The 20,362-nt window shown below is 36.2% G+C and overlaps 4 protein-coding genes across 6 annotated transcripts in view; 1 reads left to right on the forward strand and 3 right to left on the reverse strand.

Annotated features, from left to right (window-relative positions):
* LOC107676654 (P2X purinoceptor 5-like) overlaps nt 1-7,223 on the reverse strand; it is an 11,544-nt gene extending 4,321 nt beyond the window's left edge. The window contains exons 1-8 of the mRNA XM_016471255.1: nt 6,402-7,223; nt 5,485-5,635; nt 4,673-4,744; nt 4,412-4,487; nt 4,122-4,206; nt 3,874-3,954; nt 2,183-2,324; nt 1,420-1,559 (exon numbers count right to left, since the gene is read on the reverse strand). Of these exons, the coding sequence (XP_016326741.1) occupies nt 1,420-1,559; nt 2,183-2,324; nt 3,874-3,954; nt 4,122-4,206; nt 4,412-4,487; nt 4,673-4,744; nt 5,485-5,635; nt 6,402-6,535 (881 nt within the window). The 5' untranslated portion in view covers nt 6,536-7,223. The remainder of the gene's footprint in view (nt 1-1,419; nt 1,560-2,182; nt 2,325-3,873; nt 3,955-4,121; nt 4,207-4,411; nt 4,488-4,672; nt 4,745-5,484; nt 5,636-6,401) is intronic.
* A 607-nt stretch (nt 7,224-7,830) lies between these two features.
* On the reverse strand, nt 7,831-10,263 carry LOC107676656 (polyubiquitin-like). 2 transcript variants are annotated; one of them, XM_016471259.1, is made up of 2 exons: nt 10,173-10,263; nt 7,831-8,411 (listed from the first exon to the last, which is right to left on the reverse strand). In XM_016471259.1, exon 2 carries the CDS (start codon nt 8,409-8,411, stop codon nt 7,944-7,946), a length of 468 nt encoding a protein of 155 aa, XP_016326745.1. In that variant the 5' UTR covers nt 10,173-10,263; the 3' UTR covers nt 7,831-7,943. The 2 variants fall into 2 exon arrangements, with proteins under 2 accessions (XP_016326745.1, XP_016326746.1); XM_016471260.1 differs by having other exon boundaries at nt 7,831-8,413; nt 10,176-10,225.
* Nucleotides 10,264-12,612: 2,349 nt separating this feature from the next.
* Nucleotides 12,613-14,962, forward strand: LOC107676655 (centromere protein V-like). Of its 2 annotated transcripts, XM_016471257.1 has the most exons (5): nt 12,613-12,812; nt 13,027-13,125; nt 13,714-13,783; nt 13,927-14,041; nt 14,246-14,962. In XM_016471257.1, exons 1-5 carry the CDS (start codon nt 12,691-12,693, stop codon nt 14,380-14,382), a joined length of 543 nt encoding a protein of 180 aa, XP_016326743.1. In that variant the 5' UTR covers nt 12,613-12,690; the 3' UTR covers nt 14,383-14,962. The 2 variants fall into 2 exon arrangements, with proteins under 2 accessions (XP_016326743.1, XP_016326744.1); XM_016471258.1 differs by lacking the exon at nt 13,027-13,125.
* Nucleotides 14,963-15,053: 91 nt separating this feature from the next.
* LOC107676669 (N-acetylglucosaminyl-phosphatidylinositol de-N-acetylase-like) overlaps nt 15,054-20,362 on the reverse strand; it is a 23,987-nt gene continuing 18,678 nt past the window's right edge. Inside the window, exons 5-7 of the mRNA XM_016471294.1 lie at nt 18,460-18,491; nt 16,299-16,432; nt 15,054-15,761 (exon numbers count right to left, since the gene is read on the reverse strand). Coding sequence (XP_016326780.1) covers nt 15,633-15,761; nt 16,299-16,432; nt 18,460-18,491 — 295 coding nt within the window. The 3' untranslated portion in view covers nt 15,054-15,632. The remainder of the gene's footprint in view (nt 15,762-16,298; nt 16,433-18,459; nt 18,492-20,362) is intronic.

Genomic DNA, 20,362 nt, shown 5'->3' on the forward strand with positions numbered 1-20,362 from the left:
TTATAATCCAAATGGGCAAACAGTCTAAATTATTATGCAAGTTGATTCGAGATACAAAAAATGCAAAACTGCAAAGTCGCATTTGTCATCCGTCACCGTGACAGCAAGTGGACTTTTGAAACTGGAATAATGAGTGGATTACGCATTTCAATTGGCAAGAGAGGAATAACACGGATGGAACTTTCTTGGCAAGGAGGATTGTGTGCATCACAGGGAGACAAGGGAGAAGGCTTCTTACATTAGGTCAGACAAAAAGTTTAATTTTCGCAACTTGTTTATCGACTTAATAGCAATTTGCTGTGGAATATGTGCCGATCGGGTCCAGTCGGGTCTGTGTCTTCCCGGCCGGGTTTGGGTCCATCTTTCAAATAATTGAGGTCCGGGTCGGTTCGGTGTAGCACATTTACGGGTCTCTTCGAATTTTTGGACCCGTGTAGACCTCTAGTCTGTGGCACAAACAAAGGCTGTTTCTATAAAGTTGGGCAGTTTCAACTTTGCATGGACAGTCTGGCACTTCTGACTCACAGCCTGTAAGTACGTTTTTTTATATTTAAATAATTTGCCACTGATGATTCAAATTAGTGAACCGGTTGAATTAGTTCACCAAATCGAACTGAATCATTTGAAACGGTTTGCGTCTGCAGTACGCACTAATCCACAAATTACTTAAATTATTCGGTTTATAAACGTGCCTGACACTCCCTCTGACGCGAAATAAACCAATATCCCGAGTTATTCAGTTACTCCAGATAAGTTGAGAATACTCAAAATATTTGAGGAAACATATTACCTCAAAACGTCGAATTGCAGTATAGACATGTACACACCTTAATCAGACTATCACCATTGTGTAGGTCGTGTTTTCGCAGCATTTTGCGACAGGATACACACACGGCAGTGGTCAACCGTTTGACGGCAAATAAAAGAACTTCAACACCGCCGTCGTCTGTATGCACGTACAAATAATTAACTGCACTTGAAGCTTTCATAAAGTTAAAAATGAAACACCCAAAACTGTACATGGCATCGTCGCGAAGACGAACTATATGTTTATGTGTGAAATTCTGGAGAGGACGTCGGATGGCGTCACGTGGGGACGTAATGACGTGTGCCATTAATCGAACTATGTACTATAACATGTAAAACAGGAACATGAAAGGAATATTCTAAAAGCAACTCATGTAAACACCATAGTCATAATATTGGCTTATTTAGAATAAGGTAAACAATTAGATTACTGATGTCTATGTAAACGTAGTCAATGAGTCATTTTGCACATTCAGGTTTGCTGGCATGTTTTAGTGGGTGGAGTTTTGAAGAAAGCATGTGTGCTTACTGCTTAGCAGTAAAAAAAAAAAAAAACAGCTGAAATCAAATACTTTTGTTATATGAACTAAAATCGATAAATCAGAGCAATACCTGAAGTTGTAACCCGAAGTGACAGAGTTCTGTGAATTTTTAGAGGAATCTAAACGTGTGAAGCTATATTCAGGGTTACATTGAGATTCATCTTTATCCAAATCACAATTCCACTCGATTCCAACTCCAATTGAACCACCCTGTGTGTGTATATAGAAAGAAAGGAAAACAATGATATCAGTTAATAAAATTATTCTCTGCATCAAATATAGGGCGTCATGATAGTCCTCTGCAGTTTTGGGAGTTAATTGTTCCAATCTCATTGTTGCAAGTCTTATAAAGGCTTTTTACAATTATTTTTTTAAGCAACTGCATTCATATCAAATAGTGTATTCATATCAGTGTCTTTTGAGTCATTTGCTCGAAAATAATGGCATACAGTGCAAACTTGTTTTCTCTTTTTTTAAAGGGGTCATATGATGCGATTTCAAGTTTTCCTTTCTCTTTGGAGTGTTACAAACGTCAATTTGTATGATATTTTGTTATTTTTGAATTATATGCAGACACATAAGACATTCACACACTTATAAGTGTCCAAATACTTTTTGGGGTGCCTGGATCAGCCTTTTATTATTATTTGCATGAGCATCTTTTTTAAAAGAATCCCCAAATCATACACTAAAAAAGATCCCTGTCTCAATGTGGACAAGTTAGGAAAACTCTCTTTGCTTATACGTTGAGCTGTAGCTTGGACGTCAACTATCAGTGCGTTTACAATGGTGGAGACTTTGTTTTAACTTGTCATGTCATTTGAAGCACTTGCCTTTGTTGCCAAATCCTGGAAACTGTATCCAGTCCAGTTAATCACATCTCCCACAAGAAAGATGGGACAATAGGGATGATGGTCCTTGTCATATCTGCACGTCTTCAGATATGTGCTGTTGGTGGTAGGCAGGACGTTCGATCTTCAAGTGAGGGAAAGAAAAGTAGGAGAAGGAGTATCTGAAACAGCTCACAGCATTTGCTTAATCTACAATGTGATGACTTTGCAAAGATCATGCCAGTAAGGACAAAGGAACAACTGTCAGTGAAACAGGCAAGGCACTGGACATCAAGACTGTAAGTCTCAGTGCTGTGCTGGTATAAATAGAGATGAGTAAGTGTCAGATATTCAGAGCAGCTTGTGGTGTGTTGTGCTGTGCCATCAGTATCCAAACATAACGCTTCATTATGTGCAAGCAAGTCCACTCTTTCACACCCCTCCCTACATTACGGTAGATTTAGATCTCTAAACTTTGTATATAGCATATGTTTAGCATTTGTTTTTTTGGTATGTTGCTTTGTAATGACTTGGCGAGTGAATTAATCTATTTCTGAGAGAAATAAAAAAGCAATTACAGCATGGTAGTGCTCAGTTTAGATTTGTTAGTGTGCTCATTTAAAAGGATTGTACTGGCTTTTTAAATAACAGCTTGCCAGACACTGTATTTAAGCCACGGAAATTATCCTGTCTATGCACTTGTGAGTGGCCTATGAACTTTATTATTCAGAAGTTTGAAATCACAACACAACATCCTGTGCTGACACAGAAACAAACCAGTTCAAATGCAGCATGAAAAACATCCAAACAAGAAAGACGGGGTTGCGGGGGGGGGGAACTAAAGTCAGCTGGTGTCCGTATCACACAAGCTAGAATTGCTAGAAATGATCTACAGATTTTATGAGGAAAGGTTTTAGCAGCAGCATCCTGTGGGGGTGAGGAGGTTTTATGCATTTTATAGTTGCTCCACCTAAAACCCTGGTGCTTTGCAAAGTAAATAACATGCAAAATATTAAGCTGTAGAAAACCTAGTTGAAAAGCTTAAATAAGACTACTGCAGGTTAGTTCAGTTCTATCATGAAGAGATGGGTATAAACAATAAACATATTACAAGCTTCAATCACTTATTAGGTCACTAAATGCATTTGAAACAAGTCACAGCCCATTGCATATGTGACCCTGGACCACAAAACCAGTCTTAAGTGTCAATTTTTCAAAATTGAGATTTATAAATAATCTGAAAGCTGAATAAATAAGCTTTCCATTGATGTATGGTTTGTTAGGATAGGACTATATTTGGTAGAGATGCATCTATTTGAAAATCTGGAATCTGAGGGTGCAAAAAAATCTAAATATTGAGAAAATCGCCTTTAAAGTTGTCCAAATGAAGTTCTTAGCAATGCATATTACTAATCAAAAATTAAGTTTTGATATATTTATGGTAGTAAATTTACAAAATATCTTCATGGAACATGATCTTTACTTAATACCCTAATGATTTTTGGCATAAAAGAAAAATCTATAATTTTGACCCATACAGTGTATTTTTGGCTATTGCTACAAATATACCCCAGCGACTTAAGACTGGTTTTGTGGTCCAGGGTCACATATATGTCTGAACATACTTTAGTTTTAGAAAAGTGAGAACATTTGTTCCTTAGGCTCCAATACATAAAATAAACACACTGACTTACTTGGAGAAGGCAAATTTTGGAAACTTGATGAAATTCTTCACATAGATTGTGAAGTTTTCTGCCTTTGACAGCAAGGGCTCCCTGTTGCAACATTTGAAACATTAACGGTACAACACCAGCATGTTTTTTTCCCCCTTCAAATCGTTTCATATAGGCATGAAGAGCGAATAATATTGTAAATAAAGTGAGGTGGATGTACTGCAACTGAACATGAATTGAAAGGAATTGGTACAAAACAGTTTTCTTACGATGGTGTCTGGCCATGCTCAACAGGGCACCAGGTATGAATCTCACACGTTCCTGTGTCGTTTATACAGCGGCCTGCCTTCACTCCTGAATAAACAACAATAAAATGTATAGTGCCTTTAAGGCTCAGGAATTTAAACATGCCAGTGGGTCATAGTTTAACACAATGTAACACTTTTTTTTTTTTTATAAGAATCTTGCACTTTCACAGAGGTTTTCCTTTTAAATAACTTCAGGTGTGCAGTTATAAGGGAACAAAAGGCTTGGTATTTCATTTAGGTTTTGTGCTTACCATGGCCTGCTATGACAGTTTCCCCTTCCACACATTCATTGTCATAATTACATAAACCATCTGGTACTTTAGGACTCTGAAATAAGTAGAAGAACCAAACACGTACAACAAACTCAGTGGTTAAAATGTACAGAGACGTTCAGAGAGAAAACAGCGCTCTAATTGAGAGACAGTACTACTCTTTCCAACAAATGACTTATGTCTTTGGTTGCGTAATTTTTGTTGGGAATAAAAATAAAATAACAACAACCTGTCTCTTACCTCAGGGCAGTAACCCAGCCTTTGGTTGGGTGTCACTACGTAATTTGTCACAATAAAGAAGATTCTCTCCCCCTGTTTGTTCAAAAGAAATAAAGATATATTCTTGTGAAATACATTTTCAACAGCAAATTAATTGATCAGAACCCTGACATATTGTGTCTAATGTCATACTCTCTCACTTCAGTTTTTTTCACCAAACCTGAACCAAGAAGCATTTGGTTCTTTTCAGTCTTTATTTAATTAAAGCAGAAAGAAATCTTCATCCATCTAAAAAAAAAATCTTTATCCTCCAAAGGCCAAAATAATGAGCTTCCAAGTCTAAAAGCTTAATTTTTTTTTTTAAATAGACTTTTAAAAATTAAAATTAGACAGCTCAAAGACAATTTTGCAGAAAGCATTAGGGCACTGAGTGTGGCTTCTGTTTGATTAGAATACATTCTAATCCAAAGTATAAATGGTGAAATAAACAGTGTAAATAACTGTTTATAAATAAATATTTATTTATTAAAAACTTAACATAAATATTCCTATATCAATCTCCAACTGTAAGAGCAAAATTATGTCCAAAAAACAGCTGTTCATTTAGAGGACTACCAATATTATGATAACTGAAAACAGATGGTCCATTGTGTAACATAATTAACACATTAAATTATTAGAGTTCAAATTCTTAGCAAAAGATGTGTATATCATGACATTATCTGTAGGTATATCCATAATCCAATAAATAAAACAGAGATTTTGAGAAAGGTTGTTAACAGATGGTTTTCAAATATACTGTGTCCAAATATACAGGAAAGACGTGAGTTTACTTGTGGGGGAATGACATAGTCCTCTGCACCCCATAACTGCAGACCATAATGAGAGCTGTTGGTGAGATCTACACCCTTGAGTTTAGTGATCACAGAACTCTGGATGGCTTCCTCAGTCTCCTGATAGCCTTTCTTCCAAAGAAAAACCCACCTTTAAGAAGACGCACAAGCAAAATAAACAGTGTGAGAAACAACATACAATGTGAAAAGTATAAAAATACATTTTATTGGTTATTTTAGAGTATAAAGAAGAGGATCTGTGCGTGAGATATAGAGAGCAATGCTGTAAGTCACATGTCCTATATACAGTATGGTCAACACACCCTGAAGGACGTTATAACCTATAGATACATTTAAGTTCTATAACAGTTATTTCTTGTAAAGGACAAGTATTAAACCGCTTTAAATGGCAATTATAAAATCAGGCTGGAGCTTTTTTGTGTAGCATTTGGCCACAGCACATGTGATCCAGGTCATCTTACATTCAGCAGCTTTTGGTTTCATGGTGTATGAACCTCAAACAGCATGTGAAACAATTAAGAAGCTGAATTATTAAGGTTTTGTATGGTTCTGGTACATATATAGACTAAATGGAGATTACTAATCTGAATCAAAACAAAGGTCTTTTTCACTACATGCTAAATTTAAACCGAGCCTCAGCAGGTCAAACAGTGCAGGGACACTGCAATGCTGTCGGTCTTTGCCTTGATATAAATAACAAACGAGACATGGTGCTTTACATGGCGGCTTACATTCGGTTTGCTGAAATTCATAGTAACATTTTTTAAATAAACAAACACTTGACGACCTTTTATAATATGTAACGTTACTTTGAAGATTCAGTCTTCTAAATACTGACAGATCCCGCTCGTTCACCTCAACGTCTTGATATTATAGAGAAAGCATAAGGCACCTACCCGATCAGATATCCAATCAACCCCAGCTGAAAGAGTCTGAACAGAACTCCAACCTTTTTGTTTTTAGCGATGACAAATTTCTCGGTCTTGTAATCGAGTAGAGAGAAGAAAAAGTTACCCCAGGTCCGAGCCATGCTCCTGTGTAATGACCGCCTCGAAGCAGCTGTCAACTGCTCTGCGCAGACGGTGATGTAGCCGGTTCTTCCCCCTAAATGTTTTGTCAAAACTTTTTGCCTTTTGATTTCTCAAATTTCTGCTTGTGTTCCGGAAATATTTATTTATTTTTACAATATTACTTTCATTGATTCAACTGCTGATGCGAGCAGTAGATAAGGGGTTACGCTGTTTTAAGGACGAAACAAAAGCAACGTCCCAGAGACTAGAGCTGTAATTTGTTCAGCGGAATCATTTTTAATGGTGAGAACACTTCACAATAAAAGTGAAGTGAAGCCAATACTCTCATTAGGGCCACTTTATTAGCATTAGTTAATACAGGTATCATGTGCTAAACTAGGTTTATGTCAATTCCAATTGATACTAATACATTTTACGTTTAAAATTAAGATTAGTGAATTAACATTAGATCATGTAGGTATTAAGGATTATGAATGAACAATAAGCAGTCAGTTAATATTAGTTCTAGTAGTCTAATGTCCAGGCTGCCGCACATTTTGATAAGTGAATTTCCAAGACCTTTCCAGTCGTTACAGGATTAGGATTTATTTCTAGATATTTTATAAACATTGCTGGGCAGATTTCAATTTAAAACTATTATAATTATTTGTATCACGTTTTAAGATTTTTATTTTTTTTATCAGATGTAGGTGTTCCCGAATGTATAGGCTATATAAACTAACACTAAAAATAGTACAGCCTGACCAGTGCAACTAGACCAACAAAGGCAAATAATCTCTTAACATCTCATGCAAAGCTTCATTAGAATTTCATTCGAGTTACAAGAACAGACACTTGGTGGCACCATCTTACCATTTTTAAACTTACAGCAGCAGCACCTGAACAGGCCATCATAGATTCCACCGAAATAGATTTTCATCCAAGGTTCTTACCAACCAAATATGGAGTATTAACAAATTAGGCAGCTACCATGTAGCTTTTAAATTGAAAATTTTAAAAGACATCTTAAACAAATGTATCTAAGTGCTACGATCCAAAAATTGATGGCTTAGAGACAGCCACTTCTAATTTAATTACAAATTTTACATCAGTACAACTTGCATGGTCCCATTTGCATCTAACAGCATAATCCTGAGCTTTGTTTTCTTTTTGAGAATAAATTAATAAAATTTTATTTACCAGATCTTTTATTAGTAGTTGTACACAAAGACAAGGAAACAAATCACAATCTTACATTTCAATGCTTTTATTTTGTCATTTTGAACAAAAACAAACAGGTGGAAAAACCTAGCAATAAAATGTAATGGGATTCAGTAATAAAGTATGGAGAGAAGAGGGGAGAAAAGTGGTGAGTGCATGAGCAGGGGATACTGAAATAATCAAATGTCCATCCCTGATATTGTCAGTTTAAATATCTGAACCTCCCCTGAGACGCAACACCAGATGCAAGGTGGACTCTTTTTGGATGTTGTAGTCAGACAATGTGCGACCATCTTCCAGCTGTTTGCCGGCAAAGATCAACCTCTGCTGGTCAGGGGGAATACCTTCTTTATCCTGGATCTTAGCCTTGACGTTCTCAATGGTGTCACTTGGCTCAACCTCAAGGGTGATGGTCTTGCCTGTCAAGGTCTTGACGAAGATCTGCATGCCTCCCCTGAGACGCAGCACAAGATGCAAAGTGGACTCTTTCTGGATGTTGTAGTCAGACAATGTGCGGCCATCTTCCAGCTGTTTGCCGGCAAAGATCAACCTCTGCTGGTCAGGGGGAATGCCTTCTTTGTCCTGGATCTTAGCCTTGACGTTCTCAATTGTGTCGCTTGGCTCAACCTCAAGGGTGATGGTCTTACCAGTGAGGGTTTTGACAAAGATCTGCATCTATAAACAAATGAAGAAAAATCAGATTATCAACCATTCATAAACTAATTACTATAGGTACACATTCAATTTATAGTAGAATGCAAGAAGAGATCACAGATTAATGGTTTAAGCTTCAGAAAGCTTTTTGAAACGCCACACAAATTTCCAAAGAAAATCACACTTGTTTCAGTGACAGCACTATATATACAACGGTCGCGTCCAGTGTAGACAGACTTTGGGGCCATCATAAAGAGAACGCGGCATCAGTTTACTGTCGGGGATTTGTCGTGCCGTGCCGCATCCAGTGTAGACAGCAACACTGATAATGAGTTCGTTTTATTTTGTCACGTCGCTCGCGTCCGGTGTAGACACGGTGACAGCCACGCAGATGCACGTGAACACTGAATTCTGTTCACTTCTGCGTCTATTTGTGCCTGAAATACTGTGCTCTGCAAGTATCCTTGTAAACACAGTTGCTTATGACGTAGGTGAAGGGAAATAATTGAGAAAGAAAATGGATGTGTGTAACAGTAGCCTATATTGGTTTACAGCGGTTTAATGTTCCTGAGGCTTTCTATGTTATGAATGTAAATCAAACAAAACAAAACAAAAAAAAAAATCACTTTTGTAGCTTTAACACCGATTTATTAGAATTTATACAGTGAAGACTATGCGGTTTTATTTTACATTTGATTATTCAATTTCTGTACCTGAATACTGTTAGACTTACCTGAAAAATATAAAGCACTGCTTATTTAATTTGTATCTTTGTTCTGCTATATTTAACTATGCTTGTAACTTATTTATTTCCTATGCTGATTTACTCACCTACAAAATCACCGCAATCATTTTTTTTCCAAATAAACTATTCAAGTCATGTTTATATATATCGCAATATATATCGCAGAAAAATAAAATATCGCAATGCGAGTTTTTTTCCAATATCGTGCAGCCCTAACACAAACTAATGTTAAAAAAAAAAGTGAAATCGCATTCAACCACCCCTTCAAATACTTGACTGCACCTCAATTGTGTTAGTCAACCAGAAAGCAGTCAAACACAAATAATGGCACGAATTCAGGAAGGGACCAACATGTACATCTCAAATTTATCAGTTTACGCTTCAGTACACTATTAGCATGGTTTACTTAAAAATATAATAGATACATTATGTTTGTATTGTTCCTCACTTAAAAAAAAAATGCATTTGTTAAATTAAGAGTAACATGATTAAATAGTGATAAGGCATCCTTATCCGAAATGGTTTCATTTGAATTTGTTTTGTTTTATTTAAAAACTGTACTGCGCAACACCCAGCACTCTTCCTCTAACATGGCGGCGGTACAGTAACATCCGGACTCTTTGTTCAAAGACTACTATGATTCAGCAAAAATACATCCGACGAAACTTAACCCGATCGGTAGCACGAGTACAAGAACTTCACAATTAAGGAGCAAACATATCCATTTTGTAACGTAACCCATGTTAGGTTTTTTTACTTTGATTATGACTATGTTCTAGGTTTACTTTGATTATGACTATGTTCTAGGTTTACTTTGATTATGACTATGTTCTAGGTTTACTTTGATTATGACTATGTTCTAGGTTTACTTTGATTATGACTAGGTTCACTATGACTGTGAACTACAGCTTAACACGTCTAACATTAGGCATCTATAAAAATGTTCGACGAGAATCAATGCAATACAGCGAAACATTAAGAATGTATTCTTAAAGCCGTGAAGAATATCATCAAACCAAATGGATGTTCAATCTTACCTTTTAAAAAAAGCTTGTGGACTCTGAAAATGCTTCTGAAATTATACGCGTCCTTTTCTTCGTAGAAAATCTGCGGGTGAAGGTGAATGCGACTGTATTTATACAAACCCAGGGGAGTGACGTCACGTGTAGGGTACGTCACATGACAAGATCCTTCCGCAGTCAAAACCTCTATTTGTTTTAAACGTTCAAATATGCTTTAAAACTAAAGATTTATATGATGTTTTTAGGAATTACATGTTCTTGTATATGTATTTTAAATGTGTAATTATTATCACATAGTATCAAAAAAAAGAAGTCTCCAGAATATGCTAGAATGGGCTGGCTTGTGGTCCCCCCTTCAGGCAGTGATTGGTTGGTTGGGTTGTTTGTTCGTTTTGCTATTGGTGATTCAGACCTTTAGAATCTGGGCCAGGCAAAGAGCAGGGCTATGTCATACAGTTATAACACAAATAGAATAGTCTGGAAGATTTAATGTTCTTAAATCAGTATCGCTAATAATTGTATCAAACTGCAATCCCTTGCTAAAGTTATGTGTTTGGGACCAGTTCTGAATGTAAAAAAACAAACAAACAACAACCTAATTATAGCACAGAAATGACAGGCTGTTATCCCCAAAAGAGTGCTCAAAAACATGGCTTGTTTACAAAAATCAGCTTCACCGTAGCTGTGTTTTCTTGAAGTACATTATTTGTGTTTTAGCCTAGGGTTTATACAGAGTTGTGTCAGCGTACTTAATATAGAACGCAGTGTGTGACAGATGGCATTGCTTTGAAACACGTTGACCTCGGACATGCTACCTGCAGTATCTGTTGAAGCAATGCAGGTCATTTTCTCTGGGTGAGCTAGCAGACAGTACCACAGCCATTCACCACTGCTACAAAGTAGGACCTGACTTGCAAATAAAAATGATGGGATTTTGTTGCAGTTTTACATTGTTGGAGTCTCAGCACTATCCTCTGTTATTACAGAAATGTCTAGTGCTAAATTTATTATAATTTTCAAGGCTTCTGTTTTCAGTACTGTACACTATGTGATGGACAGAAATCTGTTATTTCCAATGTGACTTCGTGTTGTCATGGCAGAAAACAAGCATGCATGAACAAAACTACAAACAAGATGAACCAGCTCTAAATTTGCCCTGAAGTATCGCTGTTACCGCCTGGTGTAAACAGTTAGTTTCTTTTACCAGAACTTACTGCAGTGTGGGTGTGCTGTTTAAATAAAATACCATAAAATAATTACCCAAGATGATTAAACATTAACTAGCTTGCACTTCAAAAAGAGATTGTATTGTGAAACTGCTCTTTGAGCCTTGTTTATCTGGACAGTTATCCACTTTGTGGATTAGTATCATTGTGGAATCAGGTCCCTGTTCATTCTTCCGTGAGCTTGAACAGCTGCTAAAAGATGATCTAAATCATCCAACTAAGCCAGTTTTACTGAAAACTGAGGGGTGGGGGACATTTTAAATTGAGACTTATTTCAATCCTGATTATACATGTATATTGAAATTAACAGCGAGATAAAGGTTTAAGAAGACAACCAGGTCACGATAGTGATTTAGGCTTATAGATAGGTCTTGTCTGCTGTTACATTTGGGTCTCCATCTTAACCCAATGAGACTTGGCACTTGAAAGTGCTCTAATAATATCACGGATTGGTCAGCATTTATGTTAGTATTATCAATTTGAGATTCTTATTTTACCTCACTGCTCTTCTAAAGTGAAAATATAATTTGTAGTGTTTTTGCTTTTGCTTTGTGTTCTTAAATGCAAAGATGTGTTTTCTATTGAAGAAAATGGTATCCAAGAAAACTACAGGAAATACATAACTTGAAATTCACTAGAAATTTCCTGATTATTATTGCCTGACCCGTGCTGATACACGTCACATGAGTTGCCACATCACCAGACTGAACTCAGAAGAGTGTTTGTTCAGATCCAGAGCTTGTGTACCTTTAAAGGGGTCATATGATGCTTTTTTAAAGATCATTATTTTGTGTATTTGGTGTAACAGAATATGTTGAGAAATCGCATCATATGACCCCTTTAACTTTCATGAGTGTGTGTGTGTGTGTGTGTATCACTGGAAATTTTCAATATCTTCCAGCCTGTAATATATATAAAACATCTGTCAGAACAAACCAGTTTAGTCTTATATTGGAATTCAATAAGAACCCATGCTTTATTATTATCATTACTATTTATTTATTTAATAACACACTGGCCCCCATTAAAGTCGTGACTTATGTTCATATAGGCTATCTGTATTATGTATACGTCACTTATTTATATTTATGCAATACAGTTCAGCCTGTTTTGAACAAAACAAGTTTTTCTGCTCTGATATTTTCCTGGACTTTGTCTAGGCTTGTATTGCAACAGCTGAACGGGTGGAGCAAGATGACGCCGAAGGCAAAATGAGCTGCTGTGCTGAAGCATGTGACCCAGCCAGTCAACAGTGTTTGTTCAGTTTTGTAGGCAAGCACTAGTGATGGTTATCAACAAAGTGTGGAATGTTCTACAGGAGAGCATTACTTAGCAGTTTAAACCGGTTAGGTCGAAGACGACAAACAACTGGTTTACCATATAAAGTAAGAGGTGCTAAACGAATGGCGTACATAACTAAAGACGAAAGGTAGGATACTGTATGTAACCTTCTTTTTCACTGCGTCGTGTTGTGGACGTGTTAGTGCCCAACTAAAAAAACACAGTCACTTAAATAATTAGGCTATATATTATCCCTTAAATTACAATGAAATAACTAAAGTCCATTGATCGCATACATTGGTAAATACATTAGCCAATGAGGTAGCTACAGATCGTCTCCTCATGTAAACTGCTCTTTCCAGGGAGCGTGATGGTCTTGTGAAACACACCGGAGGTTGCCACTGTGGCGCGGTGCGTTTTGATGCGTGGAGCGCTCCGCATTTACACGTGTTCAATTGCAAGTAAGGACTATCTACAGTCAGCCATTAATTGAGTCACAGTACAATGGTCAAAACGTGTGATTGTGTGATCACGTGGATGGCTTTCTGAACCGAGTAGTAATTCAGGCAACCGTGATTCATTTAGCAGAACCTTGCAGTGTCATCTGGGTCATTCGAAGAAATGGGTGTATTTTAAAGCCTTACATCATTTTTGTTAGGGAAAGAATGTCTTTAAATGTTAATGCCATCAGTTGTTGCCAACAATGTCATAGGACTACAAGGTAAAAAGATGCTGATATTTCTACAAATATTCATTTGTAAATAATGAGTTGTTTACAAAATCATGATAAAGTTATCCATTTCAAATAGTTCCTTACAGACAGACGTAGGGCAAAAATATAAAATTAATTGGTGAAAAATATTGTCATTATGATTATCATATGATTGTCAGTTTTATTTGTGAAATTGGGCATCAGAGATGCTAGCTAGCTTGAGAACTGTAATAAAACAGCATGTGTTAGTTTTTCATTGTTTTCATATAAGAGATGAAAATCCCCTTTTCACAATTTAACCCACCTACCGATTGTTTGGCTTTCTGTTGTGTCTCAGTTGCAGTATTTGCACAAAGAAACAGAATCGCCACTTCATTGTGCCAAAATCCCAGTTCACCTTGCTGCAGGTATGTGATTTTTTTAAAACATGTATATGGGATCTGGTTGAGATCTAGAGGCTGGATGATTGGTGTAGATGAAGACTGTAAACTACATTTGTTCAGAATGCAGATAATCCTAAATCATACAGTTTGTTTCATATGTTTCATAGGGCGCAGACAACATAACCACATACACATTTAACACACACATGGCCAAGCACACATTCTGCAAAACGTGTGGCGTCCAGAGTTTCTACACTCCACGTTCCAACCCTGATGGGTTTGGTGAGTTGAACAGAAAGTGGACCACCTTTGGGATGTTTTATTTTATATTTACAGCCAATTTTTACTGCATGTAAAGACTGAAATTGTTTATAGACACAGTACCTTGCTTTATATTAAATTATAGAACATTTCTTTGTTGAAGAAAAAAGTTTGCTGTTATTTGTGTGTCTTTTTGCAAGTTACAAATCTGCCATGTGTTTACAGGTGTGGCACCTCATTGTTTGGACCCTGGAACAGTGAGCAGTGTCACTGTAGAAGATTTCTGTGGGCAGAACTGGGAAGAAAGTATGCAGAAGCATCAAACTATAAGAAGTATGTCAAAACCAACAACGGACACATAACTCACTTTTTCCATTGGCCAATTAAGCCCGAAGATTAAATTGTACTCTCCTGCTTCTTAAGGCATTTTTTATCAATATATTAGTGACAACATGAATTGACCTTGGGGTTTTGTGCCTTTTGTTTATGATCTTTGAGGCCTCATATTGTATATGCTAGTGTACTCCTAATTGTTGAAAAAATTCACTCTCACGTGTATACATTTATAGTAAAAATGTATCTTCTGAGAAAATGGACCAAAAATGGATATAATCTTGTATACACAGCACAGGTACATTTTTTTTTTAAACAGCTTTTTATAGCTGCACTGTCTAGAATGAAAACATCATCTCCCCCTAAATGATAGGGAAAACTGTAGGGATTTTAAGATGAAGAGGGGATGGTATCTTTTGTATGTACTACCTCGACTACCTTGTTTCCTCAAGTAATGTATCAACAAAGCATATCATGTGAAAAAATGTTAGCAAAATTGAATGGAAATCATAGTAACAAAGACGTTTGGGAGAACTTGATGAAGATTGTTGAATGATATAATACCCATTTGTATTGTTTTAACATCTGTTTGTATCGAGGATGTCAGGTAAAAGGAAAACTAATAAAAAATTAAAATATCAAAAAAAAGAATGAAAGAAATGTATTCATAAAAATATATTTTTTTCTCTTCATCAAATTTATTTTAAACATATTTATTGCATTCCTCTACATTGGCATATATTTAAAGTCATCACAGAACTTCTAGAGTTACAGTTTTGCTCAAAGAAATCGGAAATACATGTCAGTTTTGAAACCATACTGAACCATAAGATTTGGTACAGTACTTATTGATCCATCTGGAACAGTGCTTCAACTCTACTTTAATTAGTCCCAATAACAACAGTAACAGCAAATGTAAACAATATACAGAATCAAATTTTGTCCTCCATCCCCTGCATACTCAAAGACACAATCTGTGTTTTGGATTCATCTACTTCATTAAAGCGCTTAACTCCCTTAAACCTCCCCAAAAATCAGGATTTCAGAATATTGGATTGTTTGGGATAAAGTCTGTAAGGTTCATTATGCTAGCAGTTCTCCATTAGTGTCTTGAGGTTGGATATGTTGGCTGAACCTTATTGATATACTGTACAGTACTTTAATGACAGCATATCTGGAATTAACTTACATAAGGAAATAAGAAACATGAAGTAAACTTTACTTAATTTCAGTGCATAACTTTAGCCCTATATGGACAGGAACAGTGCCCAAGACTAATCTAATAAATCTTCACATTCTTTGTTTCCACGGTGATGGCCTGGAATGTGTTTACAATCATGTAGCGTGAGAAAAGTATATAGAGCCGGCGGAACCACAGCAGCTGAGAACGATGACAGAGCATGGCTCTCTGAGGAAGGAAGAGGAGAGAGAAATGAGCAGACTTTTATATGACTTATTTGAATATGACTTATGAAATTCGGTAGATGACCTGACCCAAGATGACAAACGAACACACAAGAGGGCTGAACATGCTTTAATCTGCATGCTACTGTAAGGAGCCAGACTGGTAGGGCCAGTCTAGGCTTCGGCAGGTCAGACAGAGGAACTGCATCATTCAGAGACCTCTCAGCAGGATTAGTTAGTGCACACAGTAAAGGTTCAAAGTACTAATGTGTTAGTCAGCAATATAGTCTTTGTTTTTGTGAAGGAGCTTTTCAGTTATGCACTTAAGTTATCAATGTTCTGTATTCATATTCTGCCATTCAGTGTCCAGTCTGGGAATACATCTGAAAACAGCTGGACTGTAATGATAGACGCTTGTAATGTTTGGAAGTCATAACCAATCATTTCTGATTATTACTGATCCAGGGTATGTCTAGTGTTGGGGGGTCATTAAGTATAATCAGAGTTTAAGCTCTTTGTTTAAACACAACTGATGACACACCTTGGCACGTTTATACTCCTCCCGTCCGATAAGGCAGCAGAAATCAGAGGGGACGAGCCAGCTGACCGGCAGCTCTAGGACTGACAAGTACTTTCTGAGTAAGCTGATGGAGTGAAGAGAGAAGATCTGACAACCTGTGGGGACAGACATATATATATATATAAAAAAAAAGTAAACCGGTGTAAGCTTAGTGCAGGGTTTCCACATCTTTTCATCAATGAATTGTTGGACTTTTGTAAGGCTTTTATAGCCATATCTTATTATTATAATATAAAGATTAAATTATTTTATAGAAATTGTATTCACAATAAGCAGTTTCAATGTTGTGATTGTGGTGTTGTCTACATACTACTACAGATCTTTACCAAATAAATGTGAAAAAATATTCTGTAATATAATGATTAGAAAAAATACAAATAGGTTGACTTGCACCCATTTGTTTCCTCTTTTAAATTAAATTTGGTAGGGACTCGTCTCTTTAAACAAAATGTACAATATTAAAATTAATACTTTTATTCAGAAAGGATGCATTAAATCGACCAAAAGTGACAGTAAAGACATTTACAATATTACAAAAGATTCCTATTTCAAATAAATGCTGTCCTTTTGAACTTACTGAAAGAATACTGTCCTTGAAGAATACTGAAAACATGGTTTTATTATATTAAGCAGCACAACCGTTTCCAACATTGATCATGTTTCTTGAGAACCAGATAAGCATATTTAGAATGATTTCTGAAGGATCATGTGATGACTATATTTAATAAAGTTATTTTAAATTGTATTCATATTTCATAATATTGTAGTTTTACTGTATTTGGATGAAATAATGCAGCCAATGCAGGAGTGTAAGAGATTTCTTTCAAAAACATTAAAAAAATCTTACAGGCCCCAACTTTTAAAGGGGTCATATGATGCGATTTCAAGTTTTCCTTTCTCTTTAGAGAGAGAGAGACAGGGTCACAACCTTCTTAACCGTGGCTTGTGTACTGCAAACACATACCAGCTTCATCACTGTGTCTGTCAAACGACTGTTCCCCTTTCGGGCTCTGTCTACATTTATTTTGAAAGATGAAGCTCGCGATTATGGTAAGGGGCGTTACATTTCCGACGCGTGCTTGTGGTGTTCGGCCAATCACAATGCACTGGGTCAGCTGGCCAATCAGAGCAGACTGCGCTTGTCGGAAGGAGGGACTTTGTAGAAAATGAAGCGTTTGAGAGAGGCGGGGCATAGAGGACCTACAATAATGTACAGTATTTGAAAAATAATGTGTTTTTTGAACATTAAAGCATGTCAACATATTCTTTTACACCAAATACACAAAATAATGATCTTTAAAATAGCATCATATGACCCCTTTAAATGGTAGTGTATAAAGGGCATTAACAAGCTACTTAATGTGGATACAAGGAAACGTCCTAATACTGAGAGCTAATGAAAGAACATCTGGCTGATTAAAGAAACACTAGGGCCTAGAGGTTGAGCGAGAATCTGTTACGTAAAATAAGATCTATCCAGCAGTAGATGGAAAACACTGGATTAACAGGACTAACCTGTCCTCAGTATGAGTGGACTAACTCTGAGAAAGATATTCAGCTGGAAATTTGATGTGTCAGATTTTTAAATGTGACGTGTCAGATCAGAAAGCAGTCAGAAAGAACACTGCCCACTGAAAAAAAAGAACACTGCCCACTAAATCACCCTTTGAACACATTTTAATCATTAGCCCACTGAGCAGAGAAAACTTCTTCATGTGAAAGCATATCGACCCCTAGTGGTCTGAGTCGTGAACTGACCATTTCATTTGCATCAGTTCTGCTCTAATCTATCAGACGTTTTTATCCTCATCGTTCTTTGCTTTCAGACACAATGGAGACACAGCAGAACTGTGATCCTAGACATTTCCCTGCTTCCCTGGGAGTAAGAGGATTGGTCTAGCTCAGTGGTGGATCCTGAGAAACTGTTAATGGAAGTATACTGTAAGTGTTTTCCAGAGTGCACTTAATAAAGTGTACCAGTGGGTGGAGTACTTTGCCTAGAAAACATATTAGCAGTCTCAAATGAGAGAGACTGTTTAGTCTTACACTACTGATCATTAATAATCAAGATAATCTTTAACATAATATTATGTATTATTTAACGTAATCTAATGCGACTCACCTTGAGGTAGTCGTCCAGCAGAAGCTAGATGCCTGTTGCCAGAAGGAGAAAAAGCCAAATATGATTAATGTAACATACCAAACTCACAAGCACATATGCACTAAAAACATAATCTTAATGAGAATTTTTGTTCCCGTAAAAAAAAAAAAAAAATAATTAAATTGAACCTGCTATTAGTACTTCTTCAGAGAATGCATCTCGAATAAATGTGTATTTTGTGTCTTGTGGTACTGCCAGAATTTTAAGCATTTGTTTTGTTCTTTTTTGTTCTCTAGCATTTGCAAATGATTTTCTTTTTTTTTTTAATCTTTCAAAAAAATTTTTACATTTGGTGTATCCAGGTAATAATACATTTTTTAAATATATATTTTTGCAAGATGGTAACAAAATTTAGAACCATAGATTTACTTGTAAAGTGTTTTTCACAACAAAGATTATTCCAAAACAAAATGTTAAAATTAGTAAATATTAGGTTAGGTAAATTTGATATTTGACATTTTCTCTCTCAAAATTTCTGTGGACTCCATAGCACCCCCTTGGGGGTCCCCACACCTCAGTTTGAAAACCCTTAGTAAATTGTATTATGCACGATAACTGACTTAACCAGGATACATTTCTTTTCACATATTTTCGGTTTGTTCTTCCATTACAAATGCACTGTTCACTCAGCAGACCTATATTGTGTATCACATACATACAAAAGTATTGGCACACCTGACCATTACACCAACAGGCACTTTAATGACATTGTATTCATAGACATTATTTAATTAATACCTAGACATTAATATGGAGTTGGTCCATATTAATTATTAAATTATTTTTGAGGAGGCACGAGTGTGTGTGTGGGCGGGGGGGCCAATAGCACTGGTGTTTTTTTTCTTCTTTTTATTCGAAACATTCCCAAACGCATTAACTATATCATGAAATATCTCGATTCTCACCTTTATAGATTATGTTACTTGATCTACAGTGGGTCAAAGTATCCTAATAATGTAGTCTATTAACTATAAATAAAATCCTGTCTGCTTGCTTAAGTAACAGATATGGGTGTCATGCCATAACATATTTTTAATACAACTGACTTTATATTTAATGTGAATTTAACATTGAAAGTTAATGTGAATAAAAACATTGTAAGTTAGGCTACTTATCATAACACTTCCATTGTACAGAAAGAGAGCAAAGAACATTTACATTATCAAAGAACATTCACTGACAGTCTAGAGTTCAAGCACTCTCAAAAACTCCCATTAAAATCACTTAAACTGTTTACATCGTAAAATGAATATCTTACTTACAGATTCATACACACATCTGCAGTTTGTTGTTTCTAACGAGAGAATTCGCCAGAAAGAGGTATTCAGTCGAGAAGGGTCTGGCTGCAGCCTCACGCTTGCACTCTCAGACACTTGCGCTTCCGCTAGCGACGTCACTTGCAGTCTTTTATTTTTTATTTTGTTCTATTTTTTATTACTTTTTGTTTGAATCTCTCAACATTTTACAACAGTAGCCAGGTGGTGAAGACAAGAAAAAAGAAACTAAATTACAATGTCACTTGCAATCTTCACTTGCACTCTCCGCTACCTACGACGTCACTTGCAATCGACACAAATCGTGCGTGTTGCCAATGGAGACAAGACGCTGTGGTGGTGATTAAACGATTAAAACTAATTTAGTCTACTATAACGTACAGGGTCCTGCAAGAAAAAGACAAGACCCGCAAATCCGTGGCCACAGAACAGCAGAATATGAACGCAATGCACAAAGTCTCTCGTTAAGCGTTTTCCTCCTGTAGAAAAACATAAACACTTAACATGGCGTAATGTATTAAGATGCTATTAAAATATCAAATTAAATATACAATTTATTAATATAATGAATATGTATATAGTATTTTCCT

Source organism: Sinocyclocheilus anshuiensis, unplaced genomic scaffold (genome assembly GCF_001515605.1).
Source record: "Sinocyclocheilus anshuiensis isolate Anshui unplaced genomic scaffold, SAMN03320099.WGS_v1.1 scaffold344, whole genome shotgun sequence".
Taxonomy (NCBI): Eukaryota; Metazoa; Chordata; class Actinopteri; order Cypriniformes; family Cyprinidae; genus Sinocyclocheilus; species Sinocyclocheilus anshuiensis.

Bases quoted from the DNA above. Each gene is read 5' to 3' on its own strand.
- LOC107676656 (XM_016471259.1), bottom strand. From the start codon at position 8,411: ATGCAGATCTTTGTCAAAACCCTCACTGGTAAGACCATCACCCTTGAG.
- LOC107676655 (XM_016471257.1), top strand. From the start codon at position 12,691: ATGTTCTACAGGAGAGCATTACTTAGCAGTTTAAACCGGTTAGGTCGA. The intron at 12,813-13,026 runs GTAGGATACTGT...TGCTCTTTCCAG, and splicing joins TACATAACTAAAGACGAAAG to GGAGCGTGATGGTCTTGTGA. The intron at 13,784-13,926 runs GTATGTGATTTT...TATGTTTCATAG, and splicing joins CCCAGTTCACCTTGCTGCAG to GGCGCAGACAACATAACCAC.